Source organism: Labeo rohita, chromosome 1, assembly GCF_022985175.1.
Source record: "Labeo rohita strain BAU-BD-2019 chromosome 1, IGBB_LRoh.1.0, whole genome shotgun sequence".
Taxonomy (NCBI): domain Eukaryota; kingdom Metazoa; phylum Chordata; class Actinopteri; order Cypriniformes; family Cyprinidae; genus Labeo; species Labeo rohita.
Window position 1 is genome coordinate 31,330,092 of NC_066869.1, and position 15,383 is coordinate 31,345,474.

General features: G+C 37.2%; 1 protein-coding gene across 2 annotated transcripts in view; it reads right to left on the reverse strand.

The window, feature by feature from the left end:
- Positions 1-15,383, reverse strand: part of psip1a (PC4 and SFRS1 interacting protein 1a) — a 76,253-nt gene that overhangs the window by 7,436 nt on the left and 53,434 nt on the right. Inside the window, exons 7-9 of one of the 2 annotated variants that reach the window (XM_051115847.1) lie at positions 640-702; positions 464-542; positions 269-364 (exon numbers count right to left, since the gene is read on the reverse strand). In XM_051115847.1, the coding sequence (XP_050971804.1) occupies positions 269-364; positions 464-542; positions 640-702 (238 nt within the window). The remainder of the gene's footprint in view (positions 1-268; positions 365-463; positions 543-639; positions 703-15,383) is intronic. The other variant, XM_051115854.1, reaches the window with a different exon arrangement.

Here is a 15,383-nt window from a genome sequence, read left to right on the forward strand (position 1 = left end):
AATGCACAGTGGATGCATACCAAAACATCCAATATGATTGTTTTGCATGATTCAATCATTTAGGTAGGTATTTACTTATTACAAGACAGAATTGACGGTAGATTGTATGCAACACAATGAATGCACCTAATTATGGTTCACTAATTAATCATAAACAATCCCTTCTAATCTTACCTTTTCATTCTTCCGGCCCATAGTTACACTAGTGCATCTATAATATAATTCATCTGTAATATAATTTACACAAACATTTGTAAATTATTACCACCTAACCTCAGTGGCTCTTTTGAAGCCCGTTGAAGTAGTAGTGATTTCTCCATTTTAGGTTTCCTTCCTCTGCGCTTTAGTAATGGAACTGGTCCACCTAAATAAGAAAAAAAGACACCACATACAGTACATATTTATAGAAGTATTGCTTCACTAAACATAAAACATCTACAAAGTTTGAAAGAGCAATTTTCACCTGCTGATAATAAATCTAACCCAGGAGCACTTGAAGTGGGGCTTGAGTTTTCTGTATCAGAGTCTTGTTCAGCTTCAATCTGTGAAAACCAAATCAAATATTTAATTTCTGGCAGTTATGTTTTGGTCATGTAACCTAATCACAAGAACCACCAGCAAAGTTGGCAGAGTGATTACCTTTCTCTTCCTTCCTCTTTTAACTTTGGCAGAGACATTTGTGGTATCTTTCTGTGATGGGTCCTGGGGACCACAAAAAATTATAAAGTATATACGACATGACCCATTTTTAAGGCATATCATACTAAATTCAAATCCACATTGTCACTCCAGTGATATTACACTTAAAAGGATAGTTCACTCAAAAAAATAACATTTGCTGTTAATTTACTCACCCTCAGGCCATCCAAGAAGTAGGTGACTTTTTTCTTCAGTAGAACAGTAAAGAATATTTTTTCGCTGAAACTGCGGTCCTTGGTGATTTATAAAATGCAAGTTAGTGGCTAATGGTTTTTGAGAATAAAAAAAAGAAGTAACACAAGGAACACAAAATTTATAACCCTGGCTCCTGACAATATATTAAGGTCTTATGAAGGGAAGTGATCGGTCTGTGTAAGAAACTGAACATTATTTACAACATCACTACCTGTAATCCATAACCGCAGACAAACGGTCCAGAGTGATGTCTGGTTCGCAGATGAATCATTCTTTTTAACCACTTATTTTTGGTAAACTGGATGAACCAGTTCACCAAATCAGACTGCACCATCTGACACAGTTTGTGGGATGAGTAGAACAGATCTACAAGTTACTCAATCAAAAACCATAACGTGCAAACAAAACATGCCGACAGCCACTCCAAATCCAGCATACAACATCAAATGATGCTGGTTTTAGCCAACTCATTCAACGCACCAGTTCCTCCAACTCAACACTGAACTGAGGAAACTGACGCAGACCGAAGACCGATGAGCTGGTAATATGTGCAAGTGTGAACCAAACACTTGAATAAAAATGGTGAATTAAAAGTTTGTATGAGTTCTCATTGTTTATGAATTACAGAAAGTGGTCTGGACATTAAAGTAAGAGATAAAATTCAACAACAGACATTTTGGTTATCTGCCTTCAGTAGTTTAACAATTCTTAATTTTTTTCAGTGAATATATAGAAAATGACAAATATCAGATGATCATAATCAATTCTATTCCACATAAAGGCAGCTTAGAGTCTCCGGATTTTTTTCTTAAAACTTCTCAAACCTACATGAATTTGTGACATTATTAAACTCTAGATTCTATTACGTTTTCAGTAAAAAAAAATCTATTAATTTTTTTTTTTTTTTAGATCTCTTGATATCTGAAACCAATGACATTATCTCCACTACAGTGTAACCTGGGTTGTGTGTTGGCATGGCTCCTCAGCACAGATGAATCCAATGTTTTGAGTTTATGTGTGGCTGTCAGTCACCGCACCAGTGTGGATACTGTACTCAGGAATCACAGATTCTACATCTTGGAAGTATGACCCAAACAAGAATTTTCACCAGACATTGTCATCTGAACAAGTAAGTAACATCCTACTTTTGTTCTGACGAGCTGAGAAATAAAAAAAGCATTTTAATAAATCACATTATGGTGATTAAATCTAACGATCTCTAACCAGCTCATGAGTACCGGTAGATTTAAATTTCTGTACAGTCTAATCTTTAACTTTTTATACCATTAGAACTTCATACAAAGAAATTGTTCGTTATTAATTATGTAAAGATGAATGGCAGCATGCTTGTATGTCCCTCAAAAACCTACCAGTACCACTCAAATTAGAAAACATTACTATAAGCTTACCGTTGTGAATCGGGCTAACATAAGGAGATAACATAACACTGGCTGGTTATGTATTTGCACAAAAATTTATTTTGGATCATTACGGACTGCAGCTTTAAGTAATGTTTAAATAACAAAATATGCTAACTATATTTAGTAACACATTATTTTAAGTGTAACCTTATATTCTCACTTGTATGAAGAATAGTCATCAGATTAAATCCATTGTTTATAAATAATGGTTTATTTTAACTTCAGATTCTTTATTAAATTATGTTTTCAAATATCCTCTGATGTTCACTTACAAGAAATCTCAAAATTTGCCGAACATGCTAAGTTAGATGAAATGTTGTATGTAGTGAAAGAACCTGTTGGAATTTTACATCTTGCTCTTCTGTACTACATGTAAAAACTTTACATGTCTTTCCACAAAAAAAAAAATTGTATCATATCAAATCTTGCATAACATGCTTAACATTGTTCTACTTTTGAAGTTATTTACTTCAATGTCCATATCCACTGATGTATGTTGGGAAAGCATCAAGACCACTGAGGACCAGAGTTAGTGAACATAAATCAACCATGATGACATGATTTTATCTCTCCAATTGCCAGACACTTCATCGATTCATGATATTGAAGAACTTAAATGCATAGGCATCAGATATTGACAACAACAAAAAAACTACAAAGAGAGCTATTTTGGATGTTTTATATACAGACAATGATTTTGATCTCATGTTTTGTTTTGTTTTTTTTCTTCGTTTTTGCAGGCACAATGTTTATGAATGTAATTTTTTGTCTGATGTGTTATTGTTCTTCAGATGTATAACGAGTCTGTGGATTAATTACAATCACCTGATGTTTTTCATTTTCTTTATAATCACTGAGAAACAAAGAATTGCTACACTGATAAAGGCAGAAAATTTAAATGTTGATTTGTTGAGTGAAGACCAGTATCGAAAGTCAAATTAGTGTATATTCCGAGCTGATAATCTAATGATAAACCTATTGAAATGTTTTTAAAAAGCACGTGGCTCTATAGTGCCATCACTTTGCAATGTCGCAATGACTCTAATTTGTCAGTGCCTCACTCCTCAAAGGTTAATGAGTGTGTAGATGACACGAAGCTGCCGACGTTAGGCATATTAAAAAACAGATGGGTGCTATTTGATTGGGTTCCTATGGAGACCGGAACAGAAGAGCATCCAATCAGAAGTTAGCGTAATGGCGGCGTTCATTGTTTACTCAGGAAAAAGGTCTATAGTTTTTGGCACCTAACTAGCTGGAACAGAGAGCATGATGAATGCATTGTTTCTCATTGTTTATGTAAAAAGGTGAGTTGATAAAGACTAGTTTATTCACTTTGTATGCTTTAGACCAGGGGTCACAAAACTTGTTCCTGGAGGGCCAGTGTCCTGCACAGTTTACCTCCAACTTTCCTCAACACACCTGCCTGGAAGTTTCAAGTATACCTAGTAAGACCTTGATTAGCTGGTTCAGGTGTGTTTGATTAGGGTTGGAGCTAAACTCTGCAGCGACACCGGCCCTCCAGGACCGGATCTGGTGACCCTTGCTTTAGACAAGTGGTTCTCAATTCCAGTCCTTGTGTACCAGTGCTCTGCATATTTTGCACGTCTCTCTTATTTTACACACCTGGGCCCGCATTCACAAAACACTTTATCTTACCACTATGAGCTCTCCTAAACAGCAGTAAAAGTTTTAAGCTAAGAGTTTTCTCTTAAAAGCTATTCACAAGGCTGCTGAGACAAACTTTTACTAAGGAGCAGAGAGAAGTCTTAAGTTAAGAGTAAGGGCAGGGTTGACCTCGTTGCTATGAACGATGTCAGCATGTGTATAAAAATGTAGGAGTCCTTAACCTAAAATTGACACACCCATTTTTAAGATTTTCTTCTAAATCGGCAAGTTATGAGCTACTTTTAGCTTTAAGATGTTTTGTGAATATGGGCCCTGATTCAGATAACCAGCTCATCAGAAGAGAGCTCCATGCATGAACTGTGTTCTGATTGACATGGTACCTACACAGTGTTCTTTGCTCCGTACTCCCTGAAAATGGCAAAGTTTATTTCACTTCAGAACATTCATTGATGGATCTGGGGTACGCTATGGCCTGCAGCGTATTCACACACAGACAAAACTTACTAGAGAAGTGTGAAGTTTGACATAATATACCTCTGTAAACAAATACAATTAAATTTCACGCATTGAATGGAATATATACACTCCCTTCGAAGTGCAATATTCCGTGATATCCACGTTGTAGGGCATTTGCGATTGAAAAGAACAAACGTCTGAAGTGATAAGAGATACATACAAATGTACAGAGCGGTGGTACGCGAGGACAAGAAATAAGAACCACTGCTTTATACATATAAAATAAGCACATTTCACATCATTATTGGGTGCTTTAATAATGTAACTGCAACTATGTTATGTCATTGCATGTTTACGTAAATAAACTAGTGAATTTGTTTACTGAAACAAACAGCCCGAAAGACCAGTTTGCCTGAGGCTATGCATACAGGTGATAATTTTGTAAATACTGCTCAGTTTCTTGTACAGACTGATTGCTTCCCTTTAAGGACCTCAATGTATCGTCAGGAGCCTCAGGTATTAATTTTGTGTTCCGTGATATGTTTTTCTTTCTTTAAAAACCAGTAGCCATTGACTTGCATTTCATGAAACCCCATGGACCATGGTTCCAGCTAAAAATCTTCTTTACGGTTCTACTGAAAAAAGTCATCTACAAAGCCATTCAAATAATTTGTTTTGAAAGAATCGATTGAATAAATGACTCAGTGACTCACTTATGACAAATTAATAAATACTAATATATAATTATATATACAAATAATAATAATAAAAAAAAAAAAACATTTGTGAAAATTTTTTTAGGGGGGTGTTTAGGAAAATGTTGCCATATGGCAACAATGTGGCAACAATGGAAAATGGCCCAAAATTACTTTTTCTATTGAATTATGATTCACTGTTCAATTCAAATGCACATTTCTTTTAGAAATTGATGTATCCAGTCAAAATCTCCCACACACACATGTGAGTTGCCTCTTCCATGTGATGACAATGAGGATGAGTTATTGCCCTTTCCGTAAAATATTGTTGTATTCATTTTTTGCAAAGACTAAATAATTTCCTTATTTATACATAAATACACATATACTACAATAAAAACTTCAAATAAATAAATAATTACAATCAAATTATTGAATTTTACTATCTATAAAAAATCCCAGTGGGGAAATACATTGCTTCATTTCCACTGTGGTACAGTGTTGCCATATGGCATCATTGACATTTTCTCATTTTACAGAAAAACTATGTTAGATAATATTGATTTCTGAATAAAAATGTGTACTATTTTTATGTACTAACCAAAGATGATGCAAAAAAATCTCCACTGAGAAAAGACATTCATAAATTAGGTTTACAGAGCAATTTCTGGAGCACTTCAACAGGTGTCCTCCATGTTGGGGTGACAGTGGAAAAAAAGTGTTTGGAAGAAAATTCAAATGTCATGTGGCTTAAAAACAGCACATCAGTGACTACCTTAAGGCCGGCCCTTTTAGTTAACATATATATATATATATATATATATATATATATATAGGTATTTATTCATTTGACAAAATAAGTGAGTCACTGAGTCATTTATTCAAGCGATTCTTTAAAAATATTTTTTTTTTGGGCTAGTAGAAGTTATGAATGGCCAGTAAAAATTTAGTAGACAAACTGAGTGAAAAAGTTAATTTCCCTTCAGATCCTTCAGAAATCATTCTGATATGCTGATTTACTATTACAATGTTGAAAACAGTTGTACTTTTTTCCAGCATTCTTTTATGAATAAAATGTTAAAAAGAACATCTCGGTTACAACTGAAGGAGGGAACGGAGATGTTACGTCAATACTGATGTATTTGGGGTCCTACTTGGGGGCCCAATCACAAATATGTCAGTATTGACGTAACGCCGTAGAGAACAACTGAAGGCGAACGTCTCGGTTACAACTGTAACCCTCGTTCCCTGAAGGAGGGAACGGAGACGTTATGTCAATACTGACGTATTTGTGATTGGGCCCCCAAGTAGGACCCCAAATACGTCAGTATTGACTTAACGTCGCAAAGAACGACTGAAGGGGAACAGCATTTATTTAAAATAGAAATTACTTTTTTTAATTAAAAAAAAAAAAAAAAAATACAATATACACTACTGTTCAAAGGTTTGGAGTCAGTAAGTTTTTTTTCCTTTCTTTTTTTGATAGAAATGAATACTTTGATTCAGCAAGGGCATATTAAATTGATAAAAAGTGATTGTTAGAAAAGATGTCTTTTTTAAATAAATGCTGTACTTTTAAACTTTTTATTCATCAAAAAAATCCTGAAATCACAGGAATCACAGGTTCCGGAAAAAAATAAAATAAAATAAAATTCTCGATTTTAATAGATTCTCATTTAAAATGAACCAACATCGATACTTAAATTCCAATCAATCTTTTTGGTCTATGTTGTTTTCAGCTGATGAATAAACAATACATAGTGCGCCTCCTATCCAATGAATCGCAATAGGCTAAGCTCTGTGTTTTGTTACGTTTGATATGAAACAAAAACTCAGATTTCAAATTCTGTCCATTTCGTTAGGAAATTCAAGCAATAAATACCGTTTTGGCACTCTTTAATGTGGCGTGATCGCTGTAGCTTAAACTGGGTACTCGCCTGTGCATAATCAAACACATAGCGAAAGATTCGTGACAGTTTCATTTTTGTTCTGGATCCCATGCTCTGCTGCCACACTGGAGCGCACTCACTACCAACTGGACAGAGGTGGGAATTACAGTTACAAGTTACAATAGATTACCCACAGTGTAATCTGTCAAAGTGACAGACGACCTTCACCTTCAGATTTTTCTGTCACTGATAAAAAAGGGGTGATGACATGAGAAATCAAATTTGCCTTTCGGCATATACGAGGTCTTTGTACCATCAAAACAAGCATTGCATAGCTTAAGATGTCCTCCTCATTATAAACAAAGCATTTATTTAATCAAATTTTTTGAAAAAGGTTAAAAATGAGGGATCAAATAATCTTTCCACATATTTATTTTATTTTTTGTGCAAAAAACTTCATTAACATCGTAAGTAAACCTTAAAATAATATATTAAAAAACAAAACAAAACAAAAAAAACATGTCATGACCCCTTTAAGCAGCACAACTGTTTCAACATTGATCAGCATATTAGAGTGATTTCTGAAGCATCATGTGACACTGAAGACTGGAGTAGTGATGCAAATTCAGCTTTGTATCACAAAAATAAATTATATATTAAAGTATATTAAAATACAAAATAAATATAATTTACAATAATATTTCACAATATTACTGTTTTTTTTTATCAAATAAATGGAGCCTTGATGAGCAGAAGAGATTCCTTTTAAAAAAACACGAACAATCATACCGATCCCAAACTTTTGAACATCAGTGTACATTTTGAAGGCCTGAGGGTGAGCAAAGTTTCATTTTTGAGTGAAGTATTCTCTTTCTGTTTCACCACAGAAAGAGAGGACCAACTGCCTGAAGGTACACTCAGAGTATTTTTTTGGATTATTTGGAATATTGGTTTCCAAAAAAAAAAAAAAAAAAAAAAAAAAAACCTTCAAAGCAAAATGTAGTAATCTACATGTTCTAATTAAAAAGAAAATGCAATAAAACATCTCAGGTTACGTATGTAGCTATGGTTCCCTAAGAAGTGAACGAGACACTGCGTCCTCTAGTGGTCTCTATGGGGACCGCCTTCAGCGTGACTGGTGTCTGAAGCATACATCTAAACACGACAATAACATTGACCGGCGACAGCCTATGACATCATCCACTTCTTTGTCTGAAGCTCACGTCCAAAGCACGGCGAGGCTTCTAGAGGATGAAGTGTCTTGTTCCCTTTTCAGGGAACCATGGTTATATATGTTACCTGAGACGTTCCCTTCTGAGTGAACTTTGAACTGCGTCCTCTTGCGGCTGTAATGGGGAAAGGTATACCCATGCTGCCATGCTGAAGGGAATGCATGCCAAGCATCAAGGCGAGCACTAAGTACCAACTCTACTAACATATTAGGAGTTTGCCCTGGGATGCTGTCAGTGACATTATCACCTTCGGCCAAAGGCCTGAGCTGCATAGAAGAACTTACCTGTTAAGGGCTGGGCTTGAGGAAGCCTGAACCCAGGGCAAAGCTCAAGGCTTGGAATCAGAAAAAAAAGAGATTCCTTTAAGAGGATATGGTTAAGCATCTAGGACCATACCTAGACCCTCACCCAGGGGGCTACTGTCAGCTCTGGATGAGCATGCTCAAAGGGACTGATTTGACAGATCCTTGGTAGCAACACCCTGCTCAGGAAGGTATCAGCAAGGATACATAAGTGGAGTGGTAAAACCGGGGCCTGAACCAACTCAGAGAAAGGTGCACAAGGTGCCTAGGGTGCACACTTTCCATAACGTGGATTTTAGAAAGTGCACAGAAGCTCAGTGTGTGCACTTGCCATAAAATGGATTTAAGAAATACTGTTACTTAAGGGGAGAGCCTAGCCGAGGAACTCGACAGGTCCTCGGTAGTAGATGCCCTTCTCAAGAGGTATAATTAAGGATACCTAAGTAGAGTGGAGCCCAAGATGAAAACCAGAGCCTGAACCAACTTAAAGAGTTGGCCCTCGCAATGAGGGGAGCAGTTCCTAGCTTGACCAAGAGGCAGCGCTAGACTAGGGGAGGCAGACTAACAGGGTGCCAATGAGAGACTTCTTAACTGTGTTACAGCTGTACACAGTCTCATCCTCTCTGATTCGGTTGCTCCTCAGAGCAAATACATTTATCAAGGGCCTTTATGGGAAAGGAAATACATCTCCCAGACAGAGGAAGCTCACAGAGAGCCATACCACCCTGAGTGAACATAAGGTGCAGAAAGAGGGCTCCTGGAGTATAATGTGTTTGTTTGATAAAGACATTATATAAAACATATGTCCAACTACTGCAGATAAATATCCACATTGTACAATTCCTTATGTGTTGCGTTTACATGTATGCTTCAGACACCGGTCACGCTGAAGGCATTCCCTATAGTGAACGTTAGAGGATGCAGTTCGAAGTTCCCTCGGAAAGGAAATGTAGAGACCTGATGTTACTTACTCATGAAGGTGGAGACATTGATTAAGCATTTATTTATAAACTTATACTTTGACTGTGGTAAGAACAAAAAACCCTATTCTGTTTTCTGACTGGTGCTTTAGTTTCTGTCCAATTTGACATAATTTTGTTGACTTTCAAGTGTGAAGTACTGTAAACAGTACAGGAAAAATAAATAAATAAATAAATCACACATGCTTTCATGCTGTTTACTCCAAATTCTGATTTTGGTGTAACTGAGAACCCAGAACTGCTGCTCACCTGATATTTTCTTTTTTGGGTCATTCTCTGTAAACCCTAGAGATGGTTGCATATGAAAATCCTAGTAGAACAGTTTATAAAAGCAGTTCATGAAATACTTGGAAGACTGGCACCAACAACCATGCCATGTTTAAAGTCATTTAAAGTCTGTGTAAAGCAATATTAAATATGTGTTCTGAGTTTGTCACTATCAGTGCTGGAACCAATCGCGGGAAAGCTGATGTCTCTCTCAACTGTCAAATACCGCTACAACCTGAATAGATAACTAAGCTGTTTTGTAAATTATTGCAACCCTGTAAAATGCATTTACGCGACGAAGGCATAGAATGAACTCTATTCGGGTTAGACAACATGTGTCAGGACCTAGTCATTGTCGAAATCATACTCTAGATTTAATACTGTTCCATGGAATCGATGTTAATGGCATTGAAATTCTGCAGCAACCTATGATATCTCAAATTATTATCTAGTCTCGTGTACACTCCATATAGCTAAAGCTGTAAATTCAACTCCTTGTTACAAATATGGTAGAGCCATCACTTCTACCACAAAAGACTGCTTTGTAAATAATCTTCCTGACTTGTCTAAATTACTCAGCATATCCAATAGCTCAGAAAAACCTGATGTAACAAACTATGGACTCTCTCTTTTCTAGCACTTTAGGTACGGTTGCTCCTTTACGCTTGAAGATTAAGGAAAACAGTCCAACACCGTGCTATAACGAGCACACATGTGCACTAAATAGAGCCGCCTGGAAAATAGAGCACAGCTGGAGGAAAAAAAACCTATTTGTTTTTTTTTTATTTGAAAGAAGGAAAGTACTTCGGCTCGATCTGATTACTTTTCATCTCTTTTAGAAGAAAACAAACACAACCCCAGGTATTTATCAGTACAGTGACTAACTTAACGAAAAATAAAGCATCAACCAGCATTGACATTACCCAGCAGCACAGTAGTAATGACTTTATGAACTACTTTACTACCAAGGTCGATACAAGGTACAGATAAAATTACAACGATGCAGCCACCAGTTACAAATGTCAGTTACAAATGACCTGCTCTTATCATCTGATTGTAGTTGTATCTCTCTATTAGTGCTATGGATACACTGGATATACTATACATAAACGCAAATATAAAGTAATGAAGGGGAGGAAAAAGACAATTACAAATGATAAACAAAAAGTACTTTCAGTATCTGAGAATGCTTTAAGTATCCGAAAGTTTACAGACAATCATAGTTATGGGTTTTTCTTTTTTTCCTCAGCATTACTGCCGTTTGATTATTGCTAATGAGTTTACAGACTGTAGCAGCTTTAATAGGCTGCATTCACACTAATGCACAGATCCATTTCGATATATCAGATGTTTTGTCCCGTCCTGAAAACATAACACTGAAATAACAGGGGTGGAAGCACACAGTCAAGCAATGTGCATGTGTTTTAAAGGGGAAATTCTAAAACGCTTAACGTGAAAACCTCTTAACGTGGCTTAATGCATTAAAAACAGTGTTCTTAAAAGACCAAACTTAATAAACACATTATTAATAAATAGGGGTGGTTCAACTTACTCACGGTTCGGTTTGTATCACGGTTTTAGAGTCACCGTTTTAGAGTCACAGTTTCAGTATGGTTCGATATGTGCTATGTTTAGGGAAAACTATAATGTCAAATAAAGATAAAGAAAATAAGAATAATCTAACTATAACCAACAGCACAAACAAATACAATAGAGTAAAGATACAAATAAAACAAACAGTGATTTTCAGGGTTTTTTTAGGTAGGTCTAACAGTTTTTAGGTACATAAACTGAATAAAGTAATCAAATGTAAAATAGCATTGCATATTTTACCGTATAAATTAAAAATTCATATTTATTAAAGTTACAAAAGCTATTCATTCAAGAGCAGTGGGTGATTTCCTTGTTACTGTATGATTAATATTAAGAAGGTGCTGTCACACAAGAGAATGCACTGATACAGTATGTTTAGCCAGCTATGTCTGCTATAGGATACTTTCAAAGACAGCATTTTGACATAATTTTTGCATGAATTTGTCAATTCGAACACAACACTTCAGAGAGAGCTTAATGATTCTGCGTGTTCTGAGCACAGAGGCAAGGGCTTGCATGCTTCGGATAAACGCAGGCACAAATCTTCTCACTGCGCGCACGAGCTCGAGTGTTCTGGCTCTTAAATGTTTACACTGGCAAAGCTTAAATGAGCTTAAACGCAGATAGCGTAACGTGCTGTTCAGGTCTCACCTGTGCACATGCGCTATCAGCACAATGACGAAATAAATGACTGCTCATACAGCATTCGAATTGAACAAGAGTTAATGGTTTGTCCACTTTTATTCTGTCCCCCATCACTGTTGCTGTAATGTACTGGGAAGCCAGAAAGCGCATCCATCAACAGAAACATACATTAGCCAAACCATGTTTGTTTTACGTGTTATTTATAACAAACCATATTACAGATGCGTTGTCAGATTTAAATTGAACCGCGGTCCTAGTTTGTGGCGAACTGTGTGTAGAGAACCGTACGGTTCCATTTTTTACCGAGAACCGTTTCACCCCTGTTAATAAAGCATACCATGTACGGTTAAGCAGATGAGTCCAGAATAAGAATGCAATGTGTTCAATTATGGCTTGATGCATTAAAACAGTGTTTCTTAAATGAGCAAACTCAATAAACATTATTAATAAATCATACTATACACAGACAAGCAAATATGAGCCATAATACAATCGCAACGCATTTTATTACGCATTAAATGTTTTCCTTAATGTGGCTTAATGCATTAAAACTGTGTTTTCTAGTGTTTATTGAGTTTGGTCATTTAAAGTTTAAGTTTTAATGCATTTTAATGCATTAAGCCACGTTAAGCATTTTTCGCATTAAGCGTTTTAAATCATTCGTCCGTTCGTTTTTTTATTTAATGTTGAAAGAAGAAAAATTAGAAAACGGCTCCTTTTTCGTTTTTTTTTTTTTTCTTTTTTTCCAGAAAAACGAAAAACAATAATTAAGCTTGATTTTTTTGTTTTTTAGTTCAGGGGTGCAAAAATGGATAAACAGCTTGAATATTCTATTTCTACATGTGGGTGGGAACGAAACGCCCCTTTCTGCTGATTGGTCAGCCGAGGTTCAAACCCTGTCGCCGTCAGTTCTTCCGCAGTTTTGCGTAGAATAATAGTCCGCCGCTGCTGCAGTTGCATGGATAATTTAACATGTTTAGTGCTACATTCAATGTTTAGTCAACTACATTCAATCTTTTTCTCACCAAACAACCACACTTCATGTTTATCAGAACATGCTGTGATTTATTCCAAAGTATAATGCATTTAATGTCAAATAATCTTCATGTAGACTTTTAAAAGAAAATGCGTCAGCTGTGTAATTGGGACCCGACTAAAGAAGCCTTCTGTCACAAATCTATCTCCTGATTTACACACTACTTTTTCTTTAGCTTGTGAAATCCTGAATAAATCACTCTTTAGCTGATTTACCTGCTCTCGTTTATCCTCGAGTCCGTGACAGAAGACCAAACCATTTAAAAATAAGGAGAATTTGGGCACTATGGGTGACCCTCTATTAGAGATGCACGGATGAGCTCAAACATCACCCGAATCCGCAGCTTTAAATAAATTATCCGCCCGCCACCCACCCGCACCTGTATTTTTCTCTTATTTAGATAACCGCACCCGACCCGAACCCGATCGTCATTTACAATTATTCTAATTCTTAGTTTTGCATGATGATATGATAAATGGTTAATTTTAACAGCAGATTCAGCTGATCTGCACATCGCTGCACACTTATATAGCCTTAATCACTCGTGCTTTTAAGCCAAATTCACGCTAAAAAGAATAACGTTAACTGACATCTGGACGTGACTCTCCGCAATCTCTGATTAAATCGGTTGGGTGTTTGAACGCCTACTGGATCCTTGGACTAAAATTTACAGGGTTTCACCCAGTTTAAGAAATATCTGATCGTAAAAATAAAAAATTATTTTCCTTTTTAATGTATTGTTTTCATTATAATGTACTGATTCAAATTAGTAATCAATAATAATTCTTATTTTAATACTCGGCGTGCCTCCCTTGACCTGCTCTCGCGTATGAACAGGCAGCAAATCTGGTGCGGGCGCGGGCGCATCAGGCACAATCATCAAACATATTTCAAAGGAAGCCGGCGCCACAGTCCTTACCGTCTTTACTGGGTGATTTGAGTGAATATTTGCATTTATTCATATATGATTTAATTAGAAATGGTGGCCTGTCTTGATTTTGGCTAATGCAGGACACTACTAAATGATGCACATCAGAGGGGATTTAGAAGTGGGTATACGCAAAGCCGACTGATAAAGAAATGCGTATACGCAGGTACTGCACTACACCACTGTATATTACCCTGCTCAATAGCATTAACACAGGCGTAACTCCCTTCAAACTTTATCTGGAATGTCACATTTTCTGTCACAACTTTTCGAACAGGAGAACAGACACACACACAAAGTATTTAAAATACTTTCATATTTCATATTTTAGAAAATGTAGTGAATATTTGCGTCATTATTGATTTATCTCATCCACCCGCAAATAATCAGAATGCATTTTTTTATTACCCGACCCACCCGACTCGCGGATTATCTGCAGCGCCCGCGGATATAACCGCCATCCGCGCATCACTACCCTCTATACTCCTTTGCTCAAGATGGCTGACCAATGGAGGACTATGTGTTGAAGTACTGGGAGCTGGCCAAGACTTCCTCACTGGGCGATTCAGCGCTGAAAGCTTGGTTTCTAGGAGCCTTAGATGATTGGTGGTACCAGTACCTTTTCACAAGCTCGCTCACGGAGTGTATGTATTATGTCCTGCAGCTGAGTCGATCTGCTCCAAGTGGTCCTTCATCTGCGTCATCACCCAATAAAGCCACCAACCCTGTATCAACTATCCTGCATACTACTAGATCCATTTTAAGGTGGAAAAGCCAGCGTGGCGGATCTACCTCTTATGTCGGCACAATCTGCTAGTATCCCAAACCCAGTGCACGCTATCCCACCAGCTTCAGTAAGCCCGCTCCAGTGACTCTAGAGCTAGTTAAGGCCATCCCAGTCACTCCAGAACCAGTCAAGCCCGCTTCAGCCATTTTTGAACCAGTCAAGCCCACTCCAGTCACTTTAGAACCAGTCAAGACTGCTCCAGTCACTTCAAAGCCAGTCAAGCTTGCTCTGGTCACTCCAGAGCCAGATAAGGCCATCCCAGTCACTCCAGAACCAGTCAAGCCCGCTTCAGTCATTCTTGAACCAGTCAAGCCCTCTCCAGAACTAGTCAAGCCCAGTCCAGTCACTTCAAAGCCAGTCCAGCTCGCTCCGGTCACTCCAGAGCTAGTTAAGGCCATCCCAGTCACTCCAGAACCAGTCAAGCCCGCTTCAGTCATTCTTGAACCAGTCAAGCCCACTCCAGTCACTCCAGAACCAGTCAAGCCCACTCCAGTCACTTCAAAGCCAGTCCAGCTTGCTCCGGTCACTCCAGAGCCAGCTAAGCCTGCTCTGGTCTTTTCAGAGCTAATTAAGTCTGCTCCAGTCACTTCAAAGCCAGTCAAGCTAACTTCAGTCACTCGAAAGCCAGTTAA